The sequence below is a fragment of the Pelophylax lessonae genome (genome assembly GCF_965119305.1).
Source record: "Pelophylax lessonae genome assembly, chromosome: 13".
Taxonomy (NCBI): Eukaryota; Metazoa; Chordata; class Amphibia; order Anura; family Ranidae; genus Pelophylax; species Pelophylax lessonae.
In genome coordinates, this window is record NC_138780.1 from 157923918 (window position 1) to 157951734 (window position 27817).

Below are 27817 nucleotides of genomic sequence, written 5' to 3' on the forward strand. Positions count from 1 at the left end.
CACACGGCCAGACCTTTTTGTTTTTTCTCTTAGGAGTCACAGGAGTATTTTACGTTGGTTACCTAGAGTCAGTTCTTAGTGGGCTATTGCGTGGTATCAGCTGATGGGGGGAAAGCTACACCAGGTTTAGGAGGTATCCTGACAATACTGTAAGGAATCACCTGGCTGCCTGATTGATGGCTGGTTTAGCACTTTAGCATGCAGCTGAGAGCTGGAATCAGCCACACCCACCAACTCCCAAGCTTGGAGTTCCAGTGAGTGTTGGAGGAACAGAGCATAGGGTGCAGAGACTGACTGTCACTGTTCTCTGCCCTGTGCAGACCAAGAGCTGGCAATCAGTGGTCATGTATCAGCTCTTGGTCCTAGCCAGCAATGGACCACTGCAGTGTCACACAGATGCCGAAGCATGAAAGTATGTATTTTTATTTAGTCACTTCAAAATTTTCCATTAACCCCGAGCCCTTTAAGAGGATCTAATTGAGGTGGAGGCGGGCTTTCCAATCTTGTGACAGCTGTGAAATGATCAGAAGTATGCATCAGGAGCTGCCCGAGACAATTCAGTTAATGTGCTGATTGCACGCAGTAGCCAAACATTTTTTTTTTAATAAATGATAAAGTAGGAAATGGTTTCAACCTGTCACGTTTTTTTTTAAGGTTTGTGTCCAGTTGAGAACAGCTGTCACCAGAGCACATGTCCTCTTACATTCCATTTCCTCTCAATTGAGGGGCAGGGGGTGGCTGGACATTAAAACCCAGCAGAGGTTCTATCGCTTTATCACAATTTAAAAAGAAAAAATAAATGGTTATAGATGCACATTTGTATAGATGCATACAAAATGCGCCAATTCAAATTTTCATACAGTAAACTGACACATGACAGAGAGAAGACCAACTGAAATCGCAGGTTTTTTTTTTTTTAGAAGCTTTCAGTCACAAGGGCTCGCTAACATAACAGGGATCAATATGGTTTTCGTACTTGACAGAATCTCCCTTTGAGAAGAGTTATTGATTAATCAGATTAATTGGTACCAAAACCTTTTATCCTCACTCTTGCTTCACTAAAGTGAAGAGTAAATGACCTGTCATGGCAGGCTACTTCTAAAAGATGTTTAGACTTACCTGAATTTTACAGCATTCATCAGAGGGGTGTCTCCGTATCTGTCCTTAGCATATACAGTGGCTCCCTTATTAAGCAGATACTGGACCACATTGTAGTGACCTTCACAGCTGGCAACATGTAAAGGCGTTCTTCCATCATAGTCCTCACTGCTCAGGTTTCCCCCCTGTTAAATACAAATCAAACATACAGAATATTTTAGAAATGAAACATGGAGACCACCACATGAACAAAATCCGATTTAAAGACCATGAAATTCATGTATTTTGTTTTGTCATGCAATAAGTCGCAGCCGCATTAACTGGGGATTAAACCAAGACTTTAGGTCCCCTTTAAGACTCAATTCCAGCCAAAATGCGTTTTGATCTGGATATGGTAGGGAAGGGTTATAGATTCGATCATACTGCCATCTTTGCTTTAATTAGGAAAATTTCCCCTCATTTCTGTAGACTGGGGAAATGGTTAGAAAACCTGAAAACTGCTGTTTGTGCCTTTCTATCATGTGAAAACGACTCCTATTTCTTATACGGATGTTACAGAGACAAGAAGTGAGGGAAAATCTCCCCAATAGGACAAAATACAAATATAAAATTTTATAAAAATGCAAACTTTCTTATTCTAAAAGCTATTTCTAGCTATTCTACCAAAGCTAAAAATAAAATAAATAGATTTCTTGCTATTATGCCTGTACCATGTATTGTTATTTACTGTGGTGATGTGAATTTCTCTCAATAAAGATGTTTTCTGATTAAAAAAAATAAATAAAAATAAATGGAGGTGTGGCTTGGTGACACTTTGTAGATCTAGATAATTTTGGTGCCTGTGGCAGCCTAACATTTTCTCTTCAAGATCCCTATGGGCTTGTGGATCTTTGATGTACATTACAAAGTGGAATTTCACTCTCTCAATCAACATTGACTATTTTTAATAGATCGGAAAGTGTATTTATATTTACTTGTTTTAAACTTTTTTTTAAATCCATTTTTCAGTTACTTCCTTACTTTCTATGCCTAGCCAAATGATGTCATACAATCCCAGGAGTCTTCAGAAGGGAAGGAGGGGTTTTCTCATTTCTAATTACATGGTCCTGCCTGCATGCCTGAGCTATGGGCAGAATGATTCCTGTAAGTAAATGCTACATGAATCATCTGCCCTTACTCAGTAAAGACACGGCCGGAAATGCTAGGGAGTGTTTTTTCCAAAAGATTTCTCAGCTAAATATAGCACATAGACATAGAAGGATGGATGGGAGAGTTTGCTTTGAATACTAAAAACAATGAAATAGTGTTTTTATCTTGTGGTGCTCAGATACAGTGTAGAACTGCTTTCAGGCTGAGTTCACACTTACGCCAGATTCGGCTCACAGCAGGGGTCCAGTGCGTCCCTGTTCTCCGTTTTAGGGATGAATCCGGTCCAAATTTGTGCCTGAATTCGGCCCTGAAATGGAGCCAAAGACGCACAGGACCCTTGTGCAATCCACTCCCCAGCCGCCACAGAGATGGGTGAACCGGCTCTATTTAGAGTCGGCACACTCTCCTGTCATGCGAATTGGATGCTGGGAGACCCGCACCCAATTCGCACCAGTGTGAACCCAGCCTAAAACATTGAAATATTTCTGTTGTGCTGTACCTTCCTCAGTATGAGATACTTGTTGGCTTTATATGACCTTTAAAAAAAAAAAAAAAAAGAGAAGGTATTCTCCTACCTGCATTAGCAGATAAAGTGCAGACCACACAGGTTACTCTTAAAGTGAATCTGTGTTTGGCATACTTACCCCATCATTAATGTACAGTATCTGGGAACTTCCTTTATGTAAATTAAATGTCCAGTCATTTCACTCCCATACTCCAACAATTGCTTACCTGAACTATTGACAATTCCAGACCCTACCATCTGGGCTACTCACTGCATACTATACCTACACCAAGTTATGACTCCCACTAGACCCAAAACATTCCAAGTACTGAACGAAGAGTTCTCCCTCTCCAACTACCTAATTTTTAGATATCTTTAACTTTGACACGCCTTACGAACCCAATTTCATACTCTGAATTTTTCCTGGTCTACTCCCCCTATACTAGATGTTATCTAGAAACCACCAAACTAACCTCCACTTTCTGTTCAACTATTCGCATTCCCAACACCACAATAGCTTAGAAAGCTAAAACCTGATGGGAATCAGATCTTGGAGCTATAAAAGCACACTGATTGGGAGGAAATCTTAGATAACGTCAAAACAGTTTTCCCCAAAATAACAGACTGGTTAACACAACTATACATATTACATCAGGCTTATCTTACACCCCCCACCCCACCAAAGGATTGCCGGTATCAAATCACTCTCAACCCAATGTGCCCGCTCTGTGCCTCAACCGTCGGTTCGGTTTACAATCTGGCCTGGGCATGCCAGATTATTCAAACATTCTGGCTTCAGGTAATTCGCTTCTTACATGAAAAAATAGGTTTATCGATTGCTCTAGAGCCTAAACGATGTCTGGTTGGCCTACTATCAGATTTAGAGATTGACAAAATCCTTGCTACTTTCTTGCAATAAATGCTTTTAATGGCTAGGAAGACAGTACCTAGGTACTGGATGCAAGCATTGCCTCCCTCAATCCAAGCATGGAAATAAAGAATTAAGGATACACTCCCATATAAGAAATTAATCTATACACAGAGGATGCCCACACAAATACACCAAGATATGGGACAGATGGTGATCACATGATGAAACCTGTACCTAACTTAGGTCCGGTTCAAACTTATGCGAGTGCGGGAAGGCTGCGAATCTGCAGCCTGTTCCCGCATCGCAATGCACCCCCGGCAGTTCACACTGCCATATGCGATACACTGGGGGTGTCAATGTAATCTTAACGACACCCCCAGTTTGATCGCATATCGCAGTGCGATCGTGCAGTTCGCACAGGATCGGATCGCACAAGTGTGAACCGCTGTGCGATCCGATCCTGATGCGGCTGCCAAAAAGGGTCCCTGTGCGTGTTTGGTGCGGCTGCGGTGCGAATTTAGCCATACAAACTGTATGGCTAAACTCGCACCGCACAGCCGATCGCATGTAATGTCGGAGCAGTGCGCTCCGACATTACATGCGAACCCCGCACACGCACAAGTGTGAACCGGGGCTTAATGTCTATTTTTACAAGCCACGTGGATGTTATTTAAACATCCCTATGTATTTGACTTGATCTTATACTCCATAATTATGTGCGACTTCCATCATCATATATATGTGCCCTTTGATAGAGTATGAACTCCAATGTTCTATGTTTTGAGTTTCGCTGTCATGACATGTATTATGTACGCGTCCTCCTTATGTTTCTGCACTGGATAATTGTACCATGTACTTTCTCACTGCCGATAGCAATAAAAAAAGTGATGAGTATGAACTGATTGGGAAGGCAGCATTAAAGTGACTGTAAAGCCAGAAGGTTTTTTATCTTAATTCTTTCTAAGCATTAAGATAAAAAAACCTTCTGTGTGCAGCAGCCCCCCTCAGGCCCCCTAATACTTACTTGAGCCCATCTCTATTCAGCGATGTTGCAAGAATGTCTTGGTTGCCCAAGACTCTGCTTCCTGATTGGTGGAGATGGCAGCCCAGCACCACTGGCTCCCACTGCTGCCATCCAAATTTGGTGAGACAATAAGGAGAGAGAGGCGAAGGGGCCAAGCTGTGGCTGGGTGTCTGAATGGACACAGGGAGGTGCAGCTTGGCTCCGGTGCCCCCGGATGGAGGGGCCAGGAAAGCCGAAGAGGGACCCAAGAAGAGGAGGTTCCTGGCAACTCTGTGAAAAACTATCAACAGAGCAGGGGAGTATATGTTTTTTATAAAAAAGGAAAAAAAAAAAAAAAAAAAAAATCGAGATTTTACAATCACTTTAAAGCAAAATTTTATTCAAAAGCCTTAGTCCATAGTATGTGACCAAAAAAAAAAAAAATCATGCAAATTTTGTTTTTAAAATCAAGTAGGTCTGTGTCCTTCAGTCTCTCCTTGACCTCAAGCTTTTCCTTCGATAGAAAATCCTAAATGTGAGATCTGAGACAGTCACCAAGTTCCTGGTTCTGTACACCTACTGTAGCCATTATGAGGTGTTCGTACTCTCCTAGATTTATTTTTTTATATTTAGGAGTACAGTATATAACCGGGGGGAGAATCTACGCCATAAGAAGCCAGGCTATACCAAAAACAAAACAACATTTACATGGACATTTTTAGAGACACTTACCATATCTCCTATTGCTTCCAATGCATTAATGTCTCCCGTTTTAGCAGCGGCACAGGCCAGAGCTGGTGTCAAAGCATCTCTAACCGCCTCCAATTCCTGCAAAACATTAGTGCTAAATTACCCTTAAAAAATGACATGTTCCTCCTACAGGGACTCTGTAGCAACAGCTGTACAGACAACTAAAGATGTCCCCACAAGGTAAAGAATGAATTTCCCTGAGATATTAAAAAAAAAAAAAAAAAAAAAAAAAAAAACACACAACTACACTCTGAACTAAAAATGTGTTACATGATTTGTTTTTTAGTCAACTCTGGTTAGTGGCAAGTCTTTTCCCATCAAATTTTGAAAGGAACATTAAAACACATGACGTATTATTCACACAACCCCAATTAGAAAACTCCCAATGGAAAATATAATTTATGATGATTATTGGGAATGGAACAAAACCTGGGTGTAGTTTCAGCACAAGTATGAGTTAAAAATAGACAACTAATGGATGTACGAATGCACAGGATTACTGAGGTTTGAGATTAAAAGTGGGAAAGGAGAAGATTGGACTTTTCAATTGAAGCCTATTATTTCAGATTTAGTAGATACTGGATGAATTATCAAAACCACCAGATTCTTTTCCTCTCTAATGCTGGGTACACATGGCAAGATTTTTTTACATTCAACCCAGCGGGTTGAATAACACACTTACAGATTGCAGTACTAACTCATTCGATGCACCAGAACATAGTGGAGCTCATTCAACAGAAGCCAGTCACGAGTCTGACTTCTGTTGGACGAGGAGTTGTACACATGAGCTGAAAGTCGGCTGCTTCCTGCCAAACAGACTGTTTTTGGACAATTTTCAGCCTGTGTGTACCCAGCTTAAAGGCCCGTACACACGATAAGAAAATCTGAAGGGAAATTTCGTCCGTGGACCGATCTGCCGATTTTTGGATTGTTAGTATGGTGCTTTCGACAGTCGACTCCGACTTTTCGGCCGAAAAAAACCTGATGTGCAGGCTATAAAATTTTTATTGTCCGTCAACACCGTCTGATTTTCTTCTCATTAGTACAGTTTGACGGAAAAAAATCTTAAGAGCAAAAGCATGCTCCGAGACGAAAAAACACATACAAAGCAATCCAACACATGACATCACTTCTGAAGTAGAATTCTGTCGTACGGGAAAATTAGTATGAAAATAACCTCTTCACTTTCCACATCAGACTAGCATGCCACAAAAAACGGACGACAGATCGTTCGATAATCTGATCGTGTGTACGAGGCTTAAGGCTCTGATATTAAGAATTCTACAGCTGCAATGACAGGTCTGCCCACCTGCTACAATACATTACATGATAGATAGCAGAAAGGGGACAGCTGTAGTAGCAGCAGCCAGTGGTAGGAGCTTTATGTAAGATTCCCCAACTACTTTCCATAGGGAACCAAGAGGAACCTATAAAAAAAAAAAATAAAAAAAAAAAACCTGCAAGACAAAGGCATAATGAGCTAGTATGCATCGCATACTAGCCCATTATGTGTAACTTACCTTAAAACTAAGCCCTGACACAGACCCCCGGACATCGCTGCGGGCGCTGCCATGATCCCTCGTCGTCTCTTCCGGGTTCGGCGGCTCCGGCGCGCTGATTGGCCGGAGCCGCGAAGACGTCACTCCCGCGCATGCGCGCGGGAGTGATTTTTCCGGCAAGCTCCCGGCAACTTAATTGAAGGTCCCCCCGGACCTTCAGAGTGCGAGCGGCTGCATGCACTGTAAATATCTCCTAAACCGTGCCGGTTTAGAAGATATTATTTGTACCTACAGGTAAGCCTTATTATAGGCTTACCTGTAGGTAAAAGTGTCAAAAAGCGGGATACTACCGCTTTAAGGCAAACTGACTCCCCTATTACAAATACCAGTATACAAAATATCAAGCGCATCAGTACTCAGACATTACAAATTCAGAACCAAGTATGCAAATCAGGAGCTCAGACTTTCTTGATCTGTGTGCTTCTTCAGTCAGCCAAGCAAAAAGCATTTTCAGGAGGAGGAAAGAACTTTCTCAGGACTGGTTTCCTGTAAACATGTTTAATAAAGTGACACAAATCTACAAAGCTGATGCACCTCCAATGACCTAGAGCAATAATGCATTTTAACTTTTGTGATTTGCATGCTTGGTCTGAATCAGTGACCTAAAAAGTTTTGAAGGCAGAGACAGCCAGACCAATGATATTTTTAAATAGAGAAACAATGGCAGTCACTACATTCCTGTCGGTGAACGTTTTAAGAAAAACAAATGCCTTCAGCCACCAAGGTTCTAGAAGCAATTTAATGATGGCTAAGCATGGAGCAGCGGTACTCTACCTATCAATTGTCAGCAAACAGTTTTGTGAGCCACTGTTGGCCAGCAGTTGTTTTGGCTGAAAATAGTTTTATAATAGAAGGTTCATGTTCTTATTTCTACCAATCTGTGGACAGCAGCATTTCTGGTCAAGACCCACAAACTGTGCACTCAGTAGAGTAATCCACATGTAAAAGATTTTCTGACACCCCAACCACAGCCAGGGATCACACGGTGTCTAGAAGGTTACTTACATACGAGGAATTATAAAAATGTAACTTGAATTTCCGATGAAAATGTACCTCCTTGCAGCTCACACCAACAGACTTGGCAACCACCTGGATGAATTTGCTGTCTCTAAGAGAGATTTTAGCACCGGTGGCACTGACTGTCATCTCTCCCCGAAGATTTTCATACAGCATCTGCAAAAGGCACAGCAATTTTACTGTATACACCCTTTTATAGGTTTATATCCATCTAAATACACACTATGAAAATAAGCAAATACTAAAAGTAAATTTTTGGCTGGAACAATGTGCTATAAGCTGCACAAAGCACAGATGTTCGAGTAATATTTTCGGTTTATTAGGCTAATGAGAATAATGTGCTGTAACCAAAAATCATTTAGCAATCATCTCTCATTGCGGCAGTGTCTGTGAAAGAGACAGCCCTAAAATTATATTGGTTGGTCTAAGTTACAACCCCTGTAACTGATCATCTGTGTAAGCTTCTATGGCCCCCAGTGCTTATAGAAACCATGGCATGCTACAAATGTACACAAAAGGTATCAAGAAGACGTAAAAGCTATGTAAAATCCAGATTCCCTGGTCTTACCTGTTTCTTCTGCTCCAGGGTGAGGTGCGTTTTACCCAAGACGTACGAAAGCTTTCCTAGCGCTGCCTCTGGAGTCAAATCACACCCTGGTATGACCCCAACCACAGAAAGAGCCTGCAAAAAGCAAACAATACCACAATAAAATTAGAAAACTAGAAATTGCTGCAGAACTATGGCTACAGTACAACACAACTGTACAATATTTTATTTAAATAGGACTTATTGATCCTGAAGCAATTTACAGAGAAATAGCATAATTTAGGATTGTACCTAGCCCCGAAAGAGCTTAAAATCTACAGGTACATAAATTACTTTTCATCAAACTTCTCTTTAGTGTAATGTACTCCTCCATCCTCTGAGACACAGCTGGTGGTTTTTATTTGTCATCAAGAGCTGGTGACCCTTGCCAGACATACCCAACATCACTGACCGTATAACAGAGTTTTTATTATAGAACATAGTGAATCAGAGTATCAGAATGCTTTGCTAAAACCAGACCAGTACAATTTGGATACTTATTGATTACTTTGGTTACTGAAAATCTGTGTAAATTTCTGAAAAACATCCCAAGGCCTCTATCCCCGTGGTGCAACGTTTATACGTGAACAACCTCCTGAGCCAGATTTTAAGTATTACCTTGGGGAGATGCACTCACTGGGAAGGGGGATGGAAAGGTTAACTGGATTTTTGGGTACCAATAGGTTTTTGTTTTTTACTTATTTTTGTCTTACTCTTCAGTCCGCAAAACATATAGAGAAACTGTGGAGATATTCCGACTGCTCTCCACATCCCAAGGCAATTTTTAGCTGACACTGATTATGTCAACTGTATCTTATTTATGTTATAACGGTTGTAATCAAGTATTTGTCAATTTTATATTTTCAATAAAGTCATGATTTAAATAATGATATCTCAGCTATATTAACTGTCAAGATATTGGTACCCAAAAATCCAGTTAACCTTCCCATCCCCGGTATGGGGTATAAGATAAAGTACAAGCAAAAATTGCTAATGGTAACTAAATGATAATAATGATAATAATAATAATAATAATAAATGTTTAATTCTTAAAACATATGTACAGTGAAGTACAGTTGCGTGAAAGGGTTATAGACCCTTGTGAAGTTGTGTAATAGAAGGAGGGTTAGTGACATGTGAGAAATAGTGACTTTTGAGAGTATATCTCTGTCTGTTCCTGCTGTTAAGCTTGGGTGGTTCAGATCAGAGGTGTCTCCTATATCCTACGCGTTTCGGCCTTTAGTTGGGCCTTTTTCAAGGTTGATTGTCACTATTTCTGTTGATAAAATGCAGGTTTTTTATTAAATATTTTTAAGTATCACCACTTTTTTAAAAAAATTAAATAATAGTGGTGAATTTTTCAAAAGTAGTACATACATGTTGTTTTCTTTGAATCCTTTTGTGTTGAAATGGCTCCCTCTTTAGCACAGCGAGAACCATGCGGTTTCCTGAAAATTATATGTATATATATATATGAGATTCAGCTACAAGGTTGATAGTGGTTCTACAGGTGTGTTGTTGAACTTACATGGGCTATGTCTCATACCTGGGGTAGATCATATGAATCTCCCCTGGTGGTTAGTTTTGATTCCGGTGTGTGTGAAACCGGTTCTGGGCAAGGATATCCTTGTGCCTTTAAATGGTACAGTTCTATATGAGACAGGTACATGTATAGGAAGATTTTATATCTATAATGCAATAATGCAGTGTATACAGTATATAACACATTTTGGGTTAGTTTTTACCTTCATTATCACTTTGCAACAAGTGTTGTCCCATGCGGTTTCCAGCTGGGTCACACTTAAAAAGAGGGAGAAAAGACTCCTTCAGTAATGTATCTCCTTTTCAGGGTGGAGTAAGTGGTAAGGGTGGTGTTTCAAAACTTACAATTTTTCTTGTGCGCCGCTCTTGGTCCTCTCTCATCCCCATTCAGTTGTGGAATGAGAGAGGCAGAGGTTCCCCGGCCTTTTATCAGACTCGCGCATGCGCTGTGAGCGCCGCACGTCTGAAACCAGATCACATACAGCTGGTGTGTGTCTCTGGTGCGCCTGCGTCCTATGGACGAGTGCGCTTCCAGTTTCCACCGCTGTTGCTCACTGGCGCGGCCGCCGACACGGAGAGGACACAGGTCACAGACTGGCAGAGTCTGAGGCGCCGATGTCGCTGGCTGTTATGTTGTGCCTGTAAAAAGCCCCTGGGAGGGAAAACAGTGAGAGATCCCCCCAGGGGCTTACCGTGCCGGGTGTGCTAAAAGTATGTGGAGATTTTTTCAACAAGGATTCAGTACAAGGCATAAGTGCATTATAATTTGCAAACAAGAGGTATATAAAAGGAAAAAACAAGGGAGAACATTCCATGTAATTAATAGCAGTTTTAATAGCAGTGTAATGAATAGTCAGGTTAAAGGGAAATGAGGGGGAATTTTCCGGTTATATCCCCATTGGGAAAGAGTGGGGAAAGTCTGTCAGATCGGTCTTCTCAAAGCTTATGGAATCTAAAAAGGGGGGAATTCCGCATCTCCAATTCGTGTTTTTGATAAAAGATATAAGATGTATATATATATATACATCTTTGGACGAGTTTTCTTGTGAATGGATTGGATGATGTGAATGGAGAGTGATTATAAGTGTGTGGTGTGTCAATGATTGCTTCATTGTATTTTATCCTTTGGTAGCGAGATTTGTGTGGCTGATGTTTTTTTGAACAAGAGTTTTTGTGAATGGACTTTCTCACAGTTTTGTGATTTTTTCATTTTTTGATGAAGGTTTTTTATCCTAATCAGTTTTCCCTGATGAGAAACCTTCTAAAAAGGGGGCATAGCTTTCTGCTTCATTTAGGCCTGGAAAGGTGGTTGCGTTGAGACGTTTTATCCATCTCATCTCTAATTGAAGCAGGGTTTTGTTCCAATCACCCCCCCTCCTCGGGATGTGGATCCGTTCTAGGGCCATAAACGATATTTTTGGCATCTTATGGGCGTGTTTATAGGCCACGTGTCGACCCAGTGGTAGATGGAAATTGCACATTTCCATTGAATTTACGTGTTTGTTGATCCTCTGATGAGATGCGAATGTAACGCATTCTACATAGGTAAAACAAGACAGGAATTCGGAAAGAGGATCAACAAACACGTAAATTCAATGGAAATGTGCAATTTCCATCTACCACTGGGTCGACACGTGGCCTATAAACACGCCCATAAGATGCCAAAAATATCGTTTATGGCCCTAGAACGGATCCACATCCCGAGGAGGGGGGGTGATTGGAACAAAACCCTGCTTCAATTAGAGATGAGATGGATAAAACGTCTCAACGCAACCACCTTTCCAGGCCTAAATGAAGCAGAAAGCTATGCCCCCTTTTTAGAAGGTTTCTCATCAGGGAAAACTGATTAGGATAAAAAACCTTCATCAAAAAATGAAAAAAATCACAAAACTGTGAGAAAGTCCATTCACAAAAACTCTTGTTCAAAAAAACATCAGCCACACAAATCTCGCTACCAAAGGATAAAATACAATGAAGCAATCATTGACACACCACACACTTATAATCACTCTCCATTCACATCATCCAATCCATTCACAAGAAAACTCGTCCAAAGATGTATATATATATATATACACATCTTATATCTTTTATCAAAAACACGAATTGGAGATGCGGAATTCCCCCCTTTTTAGATTCCATAAGCTTTGAGAAGACCGTTCTGACAGACATTCCCTACTCTTTCCCAATGGGGATATAACCGGAAAATTCCCCCTCATTTCCCTTTAACCTGACTATTCATTACACTGCTATTAAAACTGCTATTAATTACATGGAATGTTCTCCCTTGTTTTTTCCTTTTATATACCTCTTGTTTGCAAATTATAATGCACTTATGCCTTGTACTGAATCCTTGTTGAAAAAATCTCCACATACTTTTAGCACACCCGGCACGGTAAGCCCCTGGGGGGATCTCTCACTGTTTTCCCTCCCAGGGGCTTTTTACAGGCACAACATAACAGCCAGCGACATCGGCGCCTCAGACTCTGCCAGTCTGTGACCTGTGTCCTCTCCGTGTCGGCGGCCGCGCCAGTGAGCAACAGCGGTGGAAACTGGAAGCGCACTCGTCCATAGGACGCAGGCGCACCAGAGACACACACCAGCTGTATGTGATCTGGTTTCAGACGTGCGGCGCTCACAGCGCATGCGCGAGTCTGATAAAAGGCCGGGGAACCTCTGCCTCTCTCATTCCACAACTGAATGGGGATGAGAGAGGACCAAGAGCGGCGCACAAGAAAAATTGTAAGTTTTGAAACACCACCCTTACCACTTACTCCACCCTGAAAAGGAGATACATTACTGAAGGAGTCTTTTCTCCCTCTTTTTAAGTGTGACCCAGCTGGAAACCGCATGGGACAACACTTGTTGCAAAGTGATAATGAAGGTAAAAACTAACCCAAAATGTGTTATATACTGTATACACTGCATTATTGCATTATAGATATAAAATCTTCCTATACATGTACCTGTCTCATATAGAACTGTACCATTTAAAGGCACAAGGATATCCTTGCCCAGAACCGGTTTCACACACACCGGAATCAAAACTAACCACCAGGGGAGATTCATATGATCTACCCCAGGTATGAGACATAGCCCATGTAAGTTCAACAACACACCTGTAGAACCACTATCAACCTTGTAGCTGAATCTCATATATATATACATATAATTTTCAGGAAACCGCATGGTTCTCGCTGTGCTAAAGAGGGAGCCATTTCAACACAAAAGGATTCAAAGAAAACAACATGTATGTACTACTTTTGAAAAATTCACCACTATTATTTAATTTTTTTTAAAAAGTGGTGATACTTAAAAATATTTAATAAAAAACCTGCATTTTATCAACAGAAATAGTGACAATCAACCTTGAAAAAGGCCCAACTAAAGGCCGAAACGCGTAGGATATAGGAGACACCTCTGATCTGAACCACCCAAGCTTAACAGCAGGAACAGACAGAGATATACTCTCAAAAGTCACTATTTCTCACATGTCACTAACCCTCCTTCTATTACACAACTTCACAAGGGTCTATAACCCTTTCACGCAACTGTACTTCACTGTACATATGTTTTAAGAATTAAACATTTATTATTAATTATTATTATTATCATTATTATCATTTAGTTACCATTAGCAATTTTTGCTTGTACTTTATCTTATACCCCATACCTGCCTTAAAAGTCCCACTTCTTATTGGCCTGAGGTACCAACAAACCGATACAATACTCAACCAGGGACGACGGCAAACCCGACTATACATAGGGTCATAGAGATCAAAAACCCCTTCTAAAAACCTTCCCATCCCCATCCCCCTTCCCAGTGAGTACCTCTATATTTGGGGAGTTTGAGGTCCCACTTACCCATATACCCCAATTTTACATTGACATTTTTTCTGGAAGCTGGTACCATTTTTCTGTCTACTATTTTAGGCACCATACATTCTTGGGGAGATACAGTCTAGAATACTGCTATCACTGAGCAGCAAATGAAATCACCTGTGATGTATTTCAGTTTTCTTGCAAACCTGGCCTGTTAGTGCCGGTTCACATATGTGCGATCACAGAGATCGCATGTAAATTTGGAGCCCACTGCTCCTAAAATTACATGCGATCTCTGTGCGGTGCAAATTTTGAATTCGCAATAAACACGCACAGGACCCTTTTTTTTTTATCCGCAGCAGAATCGGATCGCATAGTGGTTCACTATGCACCACGATATGCAAACTCAACTGGGGGTGTCGTTAAATTTTAATTGACACCCCCTGCGTATCGTATATGGCAGTGTGAACTGCCAGGGGTGCGGATGCAATGCAGGAACACGCTGCATATTCGCAGTGTTCCCGCATCGCAGAAGTGTGAACCGGGACTGAGTGTGCCCTTAGGACTGGAGTTGAGAAACACTGCTTTAGAGAAGAGAGATTTGCTTTGTACCACTGAACTTTTCCAAATGCTTTGCCAAGCACTTTAGTAAGGCATTCAGATGCTTTAAAGATTATTTTTAAGGATAAGTCCAGTCAAAAACTAACACTAAACCTGCTCTTTGCTGCATTCTAAGACTATTCTATTTAACCCTTTAAAGCAAGAAACACTGCACTTACCTTTTCTACAGGCGATCTGGTCAGGTCCCAAACTGAGCTGTCAGCTTCAGCGTGGAGGCGGGTGCAGGAGAGGCACTCGACAACGTATGCCCCATAGTAAGTCTATGGGTGACGTCACTTCCCATTCATTTCTCAGCGGTTGTCGGTCCTCTCCTGCACAGGAGACCGGAAAGGGAGAAAGGGCAAGTACAGCGATTTTTGCTTTACAGGGTTAGATAGAATAGTCTTAGAATGTGGCAAAAAGCAGGTTTAGCATTAGTTTTTGACTGGACTTATCCTTTAAACTCAAAATATCATATACAGAAGTCTTGATGCAGTGGATGCATTTGTTTTCACCTTTAAAAAGGCAAAGTACATTTTCCGAAAGTACAGAAAAAAGGAAGAGGAGGAATTTTGATTCATCCATAAGTTCTATATCCGACAGTACAAGCAGCAAGCAATGCAGAGTAACAGAGGAGAGGTCAGTCTGTGCCCTTTAGGCTGCATTCACATCCGAGCATCGTGGTTTTGAGAGCTTTTATATAGACATTTTTGAACAGCGTTTTAAAAGCATTTTTGAACTATGGTGTATTTTTTATTCTATTTTTTTCAATAGAGAAAAATAGCATTGGTTTTACCGTTTGTTGAGGTTTTCCAGCTTTTCACCCATTTATTAGTAAGCAGTCCACATAAATGTCCAAAAATGTGCCAAAGTGTTCAAAGATTATGCTGCTTTCCTTAGTAGTGGAAGGTGCCCATCAGTGAAAAGGTGCCAAACTTCCCCTCTTGCACCCCTACTCGCCAGAAAAGAAGACCCTCTTTGGGTCAAATGTGGCCTTAAAGGGTAGTAAGGAGTTCTGGATTTAAAATCTGGGTACCCTCCAGCAAACACCGCTCACTTCACTTGAAAGTAGATTTTCTCTAATAGGCTCAGCCCAAATAATTAAAAAGATACATAGTGAAGTATTGCTAAAACTCAGTCCTTTGATTGGAATACTCACAAAACAGAAGATAAAAAAAAAATCACAATGAGGTGATTACAATAAGTTTCCCGGAACGCCATCTCTCATGCGTTCCGCGGAGAGACAGGAAGTGACGTGCGTGATTAAACCAGAAGTTACGTCAATATCTGAACAGAGATTAGAACATCACTCCGTTGGTACGGCAGAAACAAAATCCTAATTATCAAGGCTGGATTGGAAGCCACCAAGTTAGGGAGTTTTAGATTTTACTATGGAGGTTGAGAGGAGTGTGCTTGTTTCAGGATCACGGGATTTTGCATCGGGGAGGTCTTAAATAGAACTGAGTGAAGAGTAAAGCTTCAAATGAGGCTACCATGAGGCCCAGAACCCTTAGCAAATCTCACCAAGTGATATTTCTTTGATCTAAAGAGCCAAGCATGAGATCTTAAAGGTTGTGTCCAGAATGAGGCCTAAGCATTTAGAATAAAGGAAAGGTTGAGAGAGCAAGCTTTTCATAGTTGATTACCAAATTCAACGCCTAAATTATCTAAATTGTCCTTCAAACATTGGCAGACAGTAGAAGGGAAGAAGAGTCCTTCAGAAGGCTGTCTAGGTGCCCCATTACCTAAATATCCTGGGTTGAAAAGGATACCTTTGTGAATACTGCCAAATGGCAGTCTGACAAAATAGAAGTGTGTGCCAAGCATAGAAAGTGCTAGTGAGGTAGGTTAATGAGAATATGTAGATAAGCATTTTGGAAGTTTGCTGATGCCAAGTATTCCTCTTTTCTCAGTGAGGCCGTAACCAACATTGCAGATTCCATGCAAAAAACTTTGGAACATGAAGGTACTTTAAGGATTTTAGGTCCAGCACAAGACAAATACCGCCACTAGATTTTGGAATCCCACATCCACTATCCTTTACCATTTCAAACTCTTAAAAATGTTACTTGACTGGCTGGCTTTGGCTTCAGTATTTTCTCAGCCATTGCCTTTGAACAAACTGGCAGGCAGTGATGTTAGATTTTAGTTAGAAGCCCTGATTTACATACTAATCCTATGCTATCAACTCAATGTACTGAAGCCACTGGTTCATCACATGGCCAGGCCAATTGCATGGAGTAAGCAACTATGTAAGCCATGTGCCCCTGGTGCATGTTTACTTTAAAGAGGTTGGGAGGTATCTAAATTGCAGGCTCCTCCGTAAAATAAAGCCATACAGTGATTAGTTTGAAGTTTGCAGCTGCTCAGAAACTACAAGTCCCAGCTTGCCCCACAATGTTAACAGCTTTAGAAACCATGCTGCTTTTTTCTCACTGGCCCTTGTAAATTACAGAGAAAACAACTTTATACGGTTTGTCAGATTCACATACACTTGATACTTGATCAAGGAAGAAATAAATCTGTTAATTGCAATAGACAGATGTACTAAAACCACCAACCTTTCCTGTTGCATACGACTCTGTAACAGAACCTCGTAAACACTGAGTGCAGTTAATAATTAACAATCCTCTTTCCGTGGCAGCTTTTAGCTCTTGAAGCAGATCAATTCGGCAGTCCGGGGCATTTCCACTGCCATAGGTCTCCAGCACAATGCCCTCCATTGGTGGCTGAAGGAAAGCCTTTACCTGGGTGAATAAAAAAAAGAGTGAGTGAATGTTTCCAACACAAAGTGCTTTCTGTAACCATTTTATTATTGACAACAGTGAAAATATAGTCTTTTACTGGGGTCTTAGTTAAGACACTCAGTCTTGATCAGTGATTTAGCCCAGATGATGTAACATAAGGCAAGCCACAAGGTCACTTTAATCCTTACCCCACCAGTGGTTTATATTTAAAGAGCCACCTCTCTTAATCCCCAGTGAATGAACGGAACACCAATGGGGAGTAAAGCTAAGGAAAGTATAAGCTGCTGGTGGTAGCTACCAGAACCTATTACTTTGTCCTGCATGTAGAAAATGCGATAGTGACCTAACACCTTTAATAAAAAAAAAAGCAAAAAAAACACACAATCTCCCCCCCCCCCCCCAAGATGCTGTACGGACCCACTTTCCGAAGCCCCACAGTCCCAGCATCCTCCGTGCTAGTCGGCATTCCTTCTGGAGTTGGGTACCTTTACTACTGAGCGTAGGCGCAGGAACGGGTTACAGAGACAAATGGTAGGGCCACCTAAAGAACAGACTATTGAGTCTACTTTCTTAAAATCCTCATCCATCTTGAGTCATACATAGCTTCCTAGCTTTGCATTTGCATATAATCTGCAGCGCTGATGAGTGTATTGTGACTGCGAGGATGTCTCCCCGCTGTCAGAATAAAAAAAAAAAACATAGAATTTCTCATCCACCTTGATGTGTGGATGAGGGAAATCTGGTCAGTTTTTTCATTCAACCCATTTATAAAAAAAAAAAAAAAAAAAAAAAAAAAAAAAAAAGAATCTTTTGGCTTCCTAAGGATAAAATAAATATGCCTTATGAAAATAAGGGATAGACATACAGTGGCAGCAGTAATTCCAGGGAATATTCGTAGCAGGCCCACATTTCTGTTCATGTCTGTGTGCACCAGGAACTTCTTGGTGGTGTTGGCTCGCCAAACAGTCTCCCAGTTAACTACAAAAAAAAAAACCTGTTAGCAACATCTAATAAATCATTAAATTCTGTACAAATAGGTCAAAGCATTATAAAACAAAAAGACAACTCCCTTTTGGGCAAAAGTAAGCTTAAAGCGGAGTTCCGGCCTCAAAATCGATAAAATCCATTTTGGGCCATCCGCTTGCTAAGAGTATCCTGAAAAAGAAATGGATATAAATATACTCACCTTCCTTCCACTTCCTCCCTCTGCGCCCTCTTCCAGTTTGCGATGATTCCTGGGAGCTGAACGTCATCGCTCCCAGGAGTCAATGCACCTGCCCCGGCCACATTCACTGCTAAACAGCTTCTGGGCATGCCCAGAAGCTGTGCAGGGAAGCCGCGCCTGCACCGGAAGTGACGAGCGGGGCCGGTGCAGTGCATTGTGAGACTCAGACGCCACGAAGAGGGTCGCTGCGGCTTCAGCTGCCCACACCTGAGATGGCAGCACTGGAGAAGAAATTTTCTAGGTAAGTATTTCTTCTTACAGGTAAGTGCGACCCGGGACAGTTCAGAGGTGATCCATTATGGAATGTCCTAGCCCTGACTGTCCCGGGGGTATTTTTAGCTCAAATTGACCCCCAAGGCCGGAACTCCGCTTTAACCGCGCTATAGCCAACAGACAGCTACACTGTGGTCATCCAGTTATGGGAGGGAGTTCATGGACATCCTCCAGAACCGCGCTTGTTGCAGCAAACATTAGGCGCTCTCGGTGACCTTCAAACAAAGCTGATCACAGATCGGGGTAAAGGGCCAATCACAGTGGTCCTTTACAATGTGTCCAATCACAATTAATCACATGGAAACTAACTTGCTAGTTATTGGCAGTTCTTTCCTCAGGCACTGTCACAGCGTGAAGAGAGGAGAGCCGGTAACTGACAAGTGTGACGGGACATTTACACTGATAATCAGGGTACTGATCATAGTCTCCTGATTATCAGTGCAGCCTCATCAGTGCACATAAGTGAAGGAGAAAAAATTACTTATTTGCAAAATTTTATACCAAACTGGAGGAAAACTTTCTGCAATTGCAATTTCCTATATTGCATGAGATTTGTGCAACTGTTTTATCAAATGCCTATTAAGAAAAAAAACAAAATGATTTACAGTATTTACAAAATACAATATAATACCCATTTTTTGTAACAAAGAATGTGTGTCAAACAGATCCCAAACATATTGAGGCTCACAATTGCAAGCACCTATAAAATGGTACCAATTCCTTTCCATAGGTAACGCTTTCAAAATCTTTACAGGATATCTATTTAGAGTTCAGTGTTCATTATAGCCATAGAGTTACCACTCTCACACCCAACAAGTGCGGTACCATTGCAGTTTACATACATGTGCATGCCATATGTGTGCATTTGCATAGAGGGACAGTGGTGCTTTTACGTTTTCTCTCGCTCTTTATTTATTTTTTTTTTTTAATTAGGATTTAAAATGTAATATTTTTTTCATTTCACTTTATGGCTATCATGGCCTTATTGTGATAGCATTGGCAAGTGATCGTCCCTCGTCATGGAGACGTTAGGGGGTTTATTAAATCCCAATATCTCCCCCTACTCTCCACAGCAGCTAATCAGGCTAAATTAGTTGCTTACCTGGCTACAACAGTCAGGGAAGATCTACTGTGAACCCAGAAGTGATGAAATGTTTGAGCTCATTCTTTGTAAAAGAGATTGAGGGGAGCGGATGTTACCCTGAGCTCCTCCTGCTCAATATGAGTCTTACTTCAATCCTGGACTCATGTCTGAAAATGACGGCGAGCATCACCTTCTCAGTACTGTAAAAGTGATCGGCCAGCTCTACAGATGCCCAAAATCACTTTTACATGACAGTCAATTGCTAAATCACTGTGAGCTTATTTTAACCCCTTGAATGCCAAGACATATATAAAAGTGTACCTTGGTAGACTAGAGACTAAGGAAGCATTCTCTGTGCCAAAAACTACCATCACTGAAAGCTAAAGGTTATCATACCTAACCAGCTGCTTTGGGTTACTAGAGTTTTGACATTTTATTGCATGCTAGACTTCTTTTATTCGTTACAAATCAGAGTGTACACAGTACTTGTGCTTCAGCATTATGCACAGTTATTTTGGTTTCTTTTAGACTATACAGAGAACCCAAGATTTCTCTGATATTCCAATCCCTGTTCTCAAGCAAACAGAGAATACAGTGGGTCTGAATAGAAAAATGCTTTATCTCCACAAAAGAGAAGCATGATTATACTATGTAGCTATACAGGTCAGAAAAGTACCTTGCTATGCAGCTTTTGTCACAAACTCCGATTGTCCTTCATAACAAATGTTACGCCTGAGTGACAGTGAACCAGAGTAAAGGTTGAATGTGACGACTACAAGCATTGTCTGACAGTCAGATGCCAAGTTATTTACTATGGATCTTTTTAAAGACACACTATACAGAACAGAATACTCAGGCTGTACCTCTCAAAATTGAGAACAGCAGATAAGCTGTGATATAACATCGGATTTTTAACAAGGAGTCCATTTTGAGTCATTAGAACAATATCACTGAAATAGTTTATTTGATTATAAAACCCCTAAACCTAACAAAGCTTACATTGTTGTTGATAAAATTAAATGTGTGCACTCATAAAATGTTGTTCCTACGAGTCCCATCAAGGGACACAGACGCAGTAGAGACTGGCTAGCAACAAAAAACTGTAGGCCTGTGCAGGGTAAAGCCCTGCTACTTACCAGCATGCCTCCGTTTTGTAGCAAAGCAGTACTAAGAGCATTATCAAACATAGAAGGGTGGAAAATACAGTTGTGCTCATAAGTTTACATAACCTGGCAGAATTGATGATTTCTTGGCCATTTTTCGGAGAATATGAATAAACAAAAAAACTTTTCTCACTCATGGTTAGTGTTTGGCGGAAGCCATTTATGATCAATCAACTGTTTACTCTTTTTCAATCATAATGACAACAGAAACTACCCAAATAACCCTGATCAAAAGTTTACATACCCCAGTTCTTAATACCATGCATTGCCCCCTTTAACATCAATGACAGCTTGAGGTCTTTTGTGGTATTTGTGGATGAGGCTCTTAGTCTTCTCAGATGGTAAAGCTGCCCATTCTTCCTGGCAGAAGCCTCCATTTCCTGTAAATTTTTGGGCTGTCTTGCATGAACTGCACGTTTGAGATCTCACCAGAGTGGCTCAATGATACTGAGGTAAGGAAACTGAGATGGCCAATCCAGAACCTTCACTTTATTCTGCTGTAGCCAATAACAGGTCGACTTGGCCTTGTGTTAAGGATCATTGTCATGTTGGAATGTCCAAGTACGTCCCATGCGCAGCTTCCGGGCTGAAGAATGCTAATTTTCCTTCAGTATTTTTTGATAACATACTGCATTCATCTTGCCATCAATTCTGACCAAATTTCCTGTGCCTTTGTAGCTCAAACATCCCCAAAACATTAGTGATCCACCTCAGTGTTTCACAGTAGGAATGGTGTACCTTTCATCATAGGCCTTATTGACTCTTCTCTAAATGTAGAGTTTATGGTTGTGGCCAAAAAGCTCAATTTTGGTCTCATCACTCCAAATGACTTTGTGCCAGAAGGTTTGAGGCTTGTCTCTGTGCTGTTTGGCGTATTGTAAGTTGGATACTTTGTTGCATGCAGCCCATCTTTCTTTAAGTGCCTCCTTATTGTGCATCTTGAAACAGACACACCACATGTTTCGAAAGAGTCCTGTATTTCACCTGAAGTTATTTGTGGGTTTTTCTTTTCATCCCGAACAATTTTCCTGGCAGTTGTGGCTGAAATTTTAGTTGGTCCACCTGACCGTGGTTTGGTTTCAATAGAACCTCTCATTTTCCACTTCTTGATTAGAGTTTGAACTCTGCTGATTGGCATTCTCAATTCCTCGGATATCTTTTTATATCCCTTTCCTGTTTTATACAGTTCAACTACCTTTTCCCGCAGTTCCTTTGACAATTATTTTGCTTTCCCCATGACTAAGAATCCAGAAACGTCAGTGCAGCACTGGATGAAAGATGCAAGGGTCTGTCAGGAGTCCAGAAACTCATTGACCTTTTATACACACACACTAATTACAAGCAAACAGATCACAGATGAGGATGGTTACCTTTGATAGCCATTCAAACCCCTTTGTGTCAACTTGTGTGCATGTTATCAGGCCAAAATCACCAGGGTATGTAAACTTTTGATAAGCATCATTTGGGTAGTTTCTGTTGTCATTAGGATTTAAAAAGAGTAAACAACAGTTGATCAATAAATGGCTTCAGCCAAACACTAACCATGAGTGAAAGAAAAGTTTTTGTGTTATCATTCATAGTCTCAGAAAAATGGCCAAGAAATCAAATTCTGCCAGGTTATGTAAACTTATGAGCCCAACTGTATGTCTCTCTATGTACTCCAGGAAAAGGATTTTACGGGGAGTATTAAAATCCTGTTTTGTTTCTCAGTTATTGATGGAGACAAGAAATCCTAAACCTTCGGAACATCCAAAAATAGTCCCGCTGAGGTTTTGGCAACAGCAAACAATCACATATTAACAGAAGACCAGAGGACAGCATTGCAAATCTGGGACATAGAGACCAAACATTGAAAAGCCTATAAGGAACTCACAGCCTTAGTGGAGTGAGCCTAACTGGAAAGAGGAAACCAGATCCTTGATATAATAAGCCTAAACAATCTCAATGAGTCACCTCAAGATGGTGAAAACGAGAAGCTGGGGAGCACTTCTGGGACCCATCTGAATTGGCAAAAAGGCAGTCTTTCTGAAAGAAGCAGTGACTGAGTGATAGACTTATCACAGAACATTGGCCAAAATCAGAAATGACTTTCGGCCCATGAGTACAGGTGCTTGTCCGAACGAACAAGCATGCTGGAAAACCAGCAGCTGATTGGCATCCGATCAGCGATTGCAGCCGATGCCTGCGAGCGCTGACCAGAGTGTTCTGGCAGGGGCAGTCTTTCTGTGAGAACACAAAAGCACAGCGAGGAGATGGCTGCACAAACTTTGCATAGTACAGCAACCTCCTCAGTTTTTTTCCGTTCAGCCCGCTGGGTTAAACAAAAAATAAATAAAAAAACACACAACTTTACCATGTGTACCAAGCATTACACAGAACAAACAGTGTAGTGGGCTTTTAAGAGTTAAAACAGGTGGTGACATATCACCTCCGAGCTACCTGAAAAACATCGCCAAAGAATGGCTTTTCAGAGGGGCTGCAATGACAGCCATATATATATATATATATATATATATATATATATATATATATATATATATATATATATATATACACATACATAAATGATATAAGAATAAAAGCAATGTAGCGCACTAGGTAAGTACAAAAAAATGCTCATAAAAAGTCCAAGCAATCAGGTGTTTGAAGCGAAGATCTTAAATGTAATAATTTTCACTTCAAGGTGCAGTAGTATATGCGACCATAATCACTTCAAGGTGCAGTAATGTATATCACTCGTGAGTCACCGCCATCACCAGATAAGTTGGACACTCACCAGATGGTATGGCTACCATTACAGTAGCTGGAATGCCTTAAACATACATGACCTGGATATCGGATGGAACAGACACCTCCGCTGAATCACCACACAAATATCCAACTGGGAAATGAAGCAGCTCAGCCAGGGCCAGAAGGTACAATCATAGTGTAGTACGTTTATTAAAAACAACCATAAAACCAGTACAAAACAAAAGCAAGCCACATAACACATGAATTGCTGCTGGCAACCTGGAATCGCACCACAGCAGGGGCATCAGTGGCAAATAATCACCCTAAATATAAATGAGCTCAAAGCTCAGTAGTTTGGCTGATGTAATAAACCAAAGAATGTGCAAAATACACTAACCCACATCAACCAATAACAATTCATCTTTAATTATTCCGGAAGTTGTAAAATGGATTTTAAAAGTGACTGGCTGACATTAAAGCACTCTGTACATCAGGTATGGATTTCCCATTTATCTAATAATCCTAAATATCCACAAAAAACAAAAAAACAAACACCTTTTACTCTGAACTACAGCTTCTAAAAAAGCACCTTCCTAAGGTGTGGCGCATCCATTCCAAGTTATGAAATCAAACAAGACCGGTGGCTTTTAATGACAGCCACACAAACAAGGCAGATCAGCCCCCTTGTCACCAACAGAAAAGCCGGTTCAGCAACCACATCACCCTGACAAAACCTTTTCATGTGCTCTCAAATTATTCAAGACATCAGGCTGGCAGGGGTGAAGTTAGATGGTGAGCGCAATAAAACAAATGCAAACTGTAATCTACATTTATTTAAACCAGCAGAAAATCTTAATTTACAACCCCTCCCTATAAAATATTGGATGAGGTGTTTGCAGTGTGACTCATTACTGAACAGAAAGTACTGCTTTAAGGGATGATATCTAGACCAACAGCTAAATTCTTAGTTGGAATATATAAAATATAGGAGTTGCTTTACCTTCCAAATTGTTAGTAAATTCCGCCAACCAGTCCTGAGCTGGATTGGTTACTTTGCTGCAATTAGGAAATACAGCTTGGTCGATACCCCACCCACCCACACCTAGTCTGTGAATAAGGAGCAACATAAAGCTGGCCATGGAGGGCACAAATTTCTTTCCTGCAGCCACAGTCAGGGTTGCCATCCCTGCTGGGAGAACACACAGGGATCATTGCTAGTGGCTATAGCAATAATCACATGAAGAATCCAACATGCTGGTTGTAGCCAAGTTGATGGATCATCTTGGGTACAGGCAGCCTGCCCATACAAGGTTTGAATCTCGGCCAGTCCCTGCTGAACTTGACGAGATTAGAACAGTCTATGGTTGGCTTAAGACTGACATCTACTTATCAGTCTGCAGCTCATGTCTGCATATTCCTTGCCTGTACACAGACATGCAGCACTGGCCCAAAAGTGCTGAGGTGGACCTCAAGACAGATTTTAGTACTTAAAAATCTGTATTCTTGATAATATCTTTTAAGTATCTGCCTGGAATGCAGTTTTAACGTAGATCAGGGGTGTCAAACTCAATCTAATAGCCGCATCAGTATTATGGTTGCCCTCAAAGGGCCGATTGTATCTGTAAGACTATATAAATGTATCTACTTTATCAAATTAAATATTTGCCTTTCCTTACATTTTTTCCTGGTTTTGGTTTAGGTGTGTGCTACGTACAGAGTGCAGGGTTCAGGGGTGCTCTACTTACAGGGTGCAGGGGTGCTCTACTTACAGAGTGCTGGGTTCAGGGATGCTCTACTTACAGGGTGCAGTGTTCACTGGTGCGCTTCAAACAGAGTACAGGGTTCAGTGAAACACTACGTACAGAGTGCAGGGTTCGGGAGTGCACTACGTACAGTGCGCACCCCCCCCCCCCCCAAAAAAGAAAAAAAAAAAAAAACTTCCTTGCATCTCTAGTCTCTTGTACCTGACTCAGCTCTAGTACCTCCCTGTGTAGGTGGCTTTAGTACCCATGTATTTGGCTCTAGTACCTCCCTGTGTAGGTGGGCTCTACCTCGCCTTGCATGGAGATTGTTCTGTCTGATCCTGGAGAGGAATCCTTTCTGTGCCCTGGCCACGAGTGCATGAAGAGATCTGTTAGATCCAGGAGTCGCTGAGAGCAATGCTGTCCTTGTAAACACAGAAGGGTTCTGTGGTTACATGTTACAGTGGGGAGTGGGAGCAGAGGGTAAAAGCTGGAGGAGGCAGAATGGAGTTCAGACACATTCTGGCTGCAAAACTGGGTGCGAGGGCCACATGGGAAGGCCTGGCAGGCCAGATTTGGCCCAGGGGCCTTGTGTTTTGACATCTGTGATCTAGAGGATTATCATGGGCACTGCAGGCACTCTTTTAAATTTTAATACAAGGCCCAGTGTAACAGTTTACAACCAGCTTCAATAATTACAAAAGGCTGGGCAGCTTGTGGCTTTCCAACTGTAGACCTGTAGTGCCTGATGGAACTATAATCTGTAATAGAATACCGTGGCTTTAGAAAAGCACTTACTCTTACACTTTCAGGGGGGAATATACAGCATGAACAGAACCTATGATAAAGTAATAAATACGATTATGAAAAAGATTCAATAGTACAACTCCAATCAATGGTAAAGCTAGTTTTTGATTAGGGCATGTTTTTAAACCTCGGTCAGGTTTTTACTGAGGTCGGTTATTACCAGTGGGAAGATTTCCCCCCCACACTTCCAGTCCAGATGATGGTGTCACTAGATCAAAAAAATCTGTCCAACAGTGTCACATGCAACAATTTAAAAAAATTGAAGTGCTCACAACTTCAATCAAGTTCTCTTACGGTCATCTTAATCCTTTTAGAAAAATGTCCCCTCCCTTCCTATGAATTGCTAACTGCCTGTCCCAAAGGGCAGCATTTGAGGGAGCCGTACCCAGCAGCTTGTTGCATGAGACATGGCACCCCCCAGCAAGGAATTTTGGCTTACTGCACTAGTGGTTTATTCTTTGATGACAGACACGCTTGAAGGAATACAGAGATCAGGGTTTCTTAAAGCGGCAGTAAAGTACTAGCACATTATGACAGACTTAACTGACAAGGCTTCCATCTTCACCTAGTTTGTATGGCCAGGTTATGATGAGGTCACTCGCGCACATGGGCACAGGAGTCGCGATCCTGAGTGTGCTGTCTATTCATACCAGTGACAACACTGGCTTCTACAAATGTGAAGATCTCTTAAACTGTGGATGTTTAGGAGATCTTTACTGTACTTACAGGCTTACCTGTAGGTACATGTGAAAAAGCAGACTTTACTACTGCTTTAACACATCACTTGTACAAATAGTGTAATTAGAAGTAAAATGCCCACTTGCCACAATTAACCCTTTCACTGCCATGGACATAGGGCTTAGGTCTTAACAGGGCCGCTTCCAGCTGGCTAGGTCAGTAAGCCTCAAATGTTTGGCATTCCCCCATCTGCTATAAGATCATGATCACTTTAGTGTTGGTAACAATGTCTCTTATGTTTGGTTTACTGGCACCCTTCTTTTTCATGAATGAACGAGTGAGTGCTTAGTACTGATCACTTCCGTGTTAATTTACAACTGAAGCGATAGTAAACATTGTCTACTATGGCTTCAGTTTTTAAATGAACAGAAAGCAATCTGTTCTCGTTTATCAGTGAGCCCTGCGGCTCCAAATGGAGCAGACTAATGCCCCATACACACGTGAAGATTATCTGCAGACTTTTGTCTGCAGACTTACCTTTTCTATGTAGTGCAAGGGCCTGCCGGATTGCATACAAATTGAAAGTGTTTAGATTTGACCTCATATTATATGGTTTTGGTAAGTCTGCAGACAAAAGTCTGCAGATAATCTGCACCTGTGTATGGGGCATAAGGACTCATGTTTTCAATCTTTCTCCATTTCAAAAGGGGAAAGAACCAGGGGTTTGCTTAGACCCCAGTATTTCACAACTGCCCCCTTTACTGATAGGAAAGAAAAAAACCTATACCCCCTCCCCACATTATGGCAATACACGGTGTGAATGTTCATGTACTGCACTGCACCAACACACTAAGGTTACATTGAGA

General features: G+C 41.3%; 1 protein-coding gene across 1 annotated transcript in view; it reads right to left on the reverse strand.

Annotated features, from left to right (window-relative positions):
- ASPG (asparaginase) overlaps positions 1-27817 on the reverse strand; it is a 137058-nt gene that overhangs the window by 43891 nt on the left and 65350 nt on the right. The window contains exons 7-12 of the mRNA XM_082275481.1: positions 18115-18227; positions 17064-17249; positions 8521-8634; positions 7989-8108; positions 5359-5454; positions 1120-1283 (exon numbers count right to left, since the gene is read on the reverse strand). Of these exons, the coding sequence (XP_082131607.1) occupies positions 1120-1283; positions 5359-5454; positions 7989-8108; positions 8521-8634; positions 17064-17249; positions 18115-18227 (793 nt within the window). The remainder of the gene's footprint in view (positions 1-1119; positions 1284-5358; positions 5455-7988; positions 8109-8520; positions 8635-17063; positions 17250-18114; positions 18228-27817) is intronic.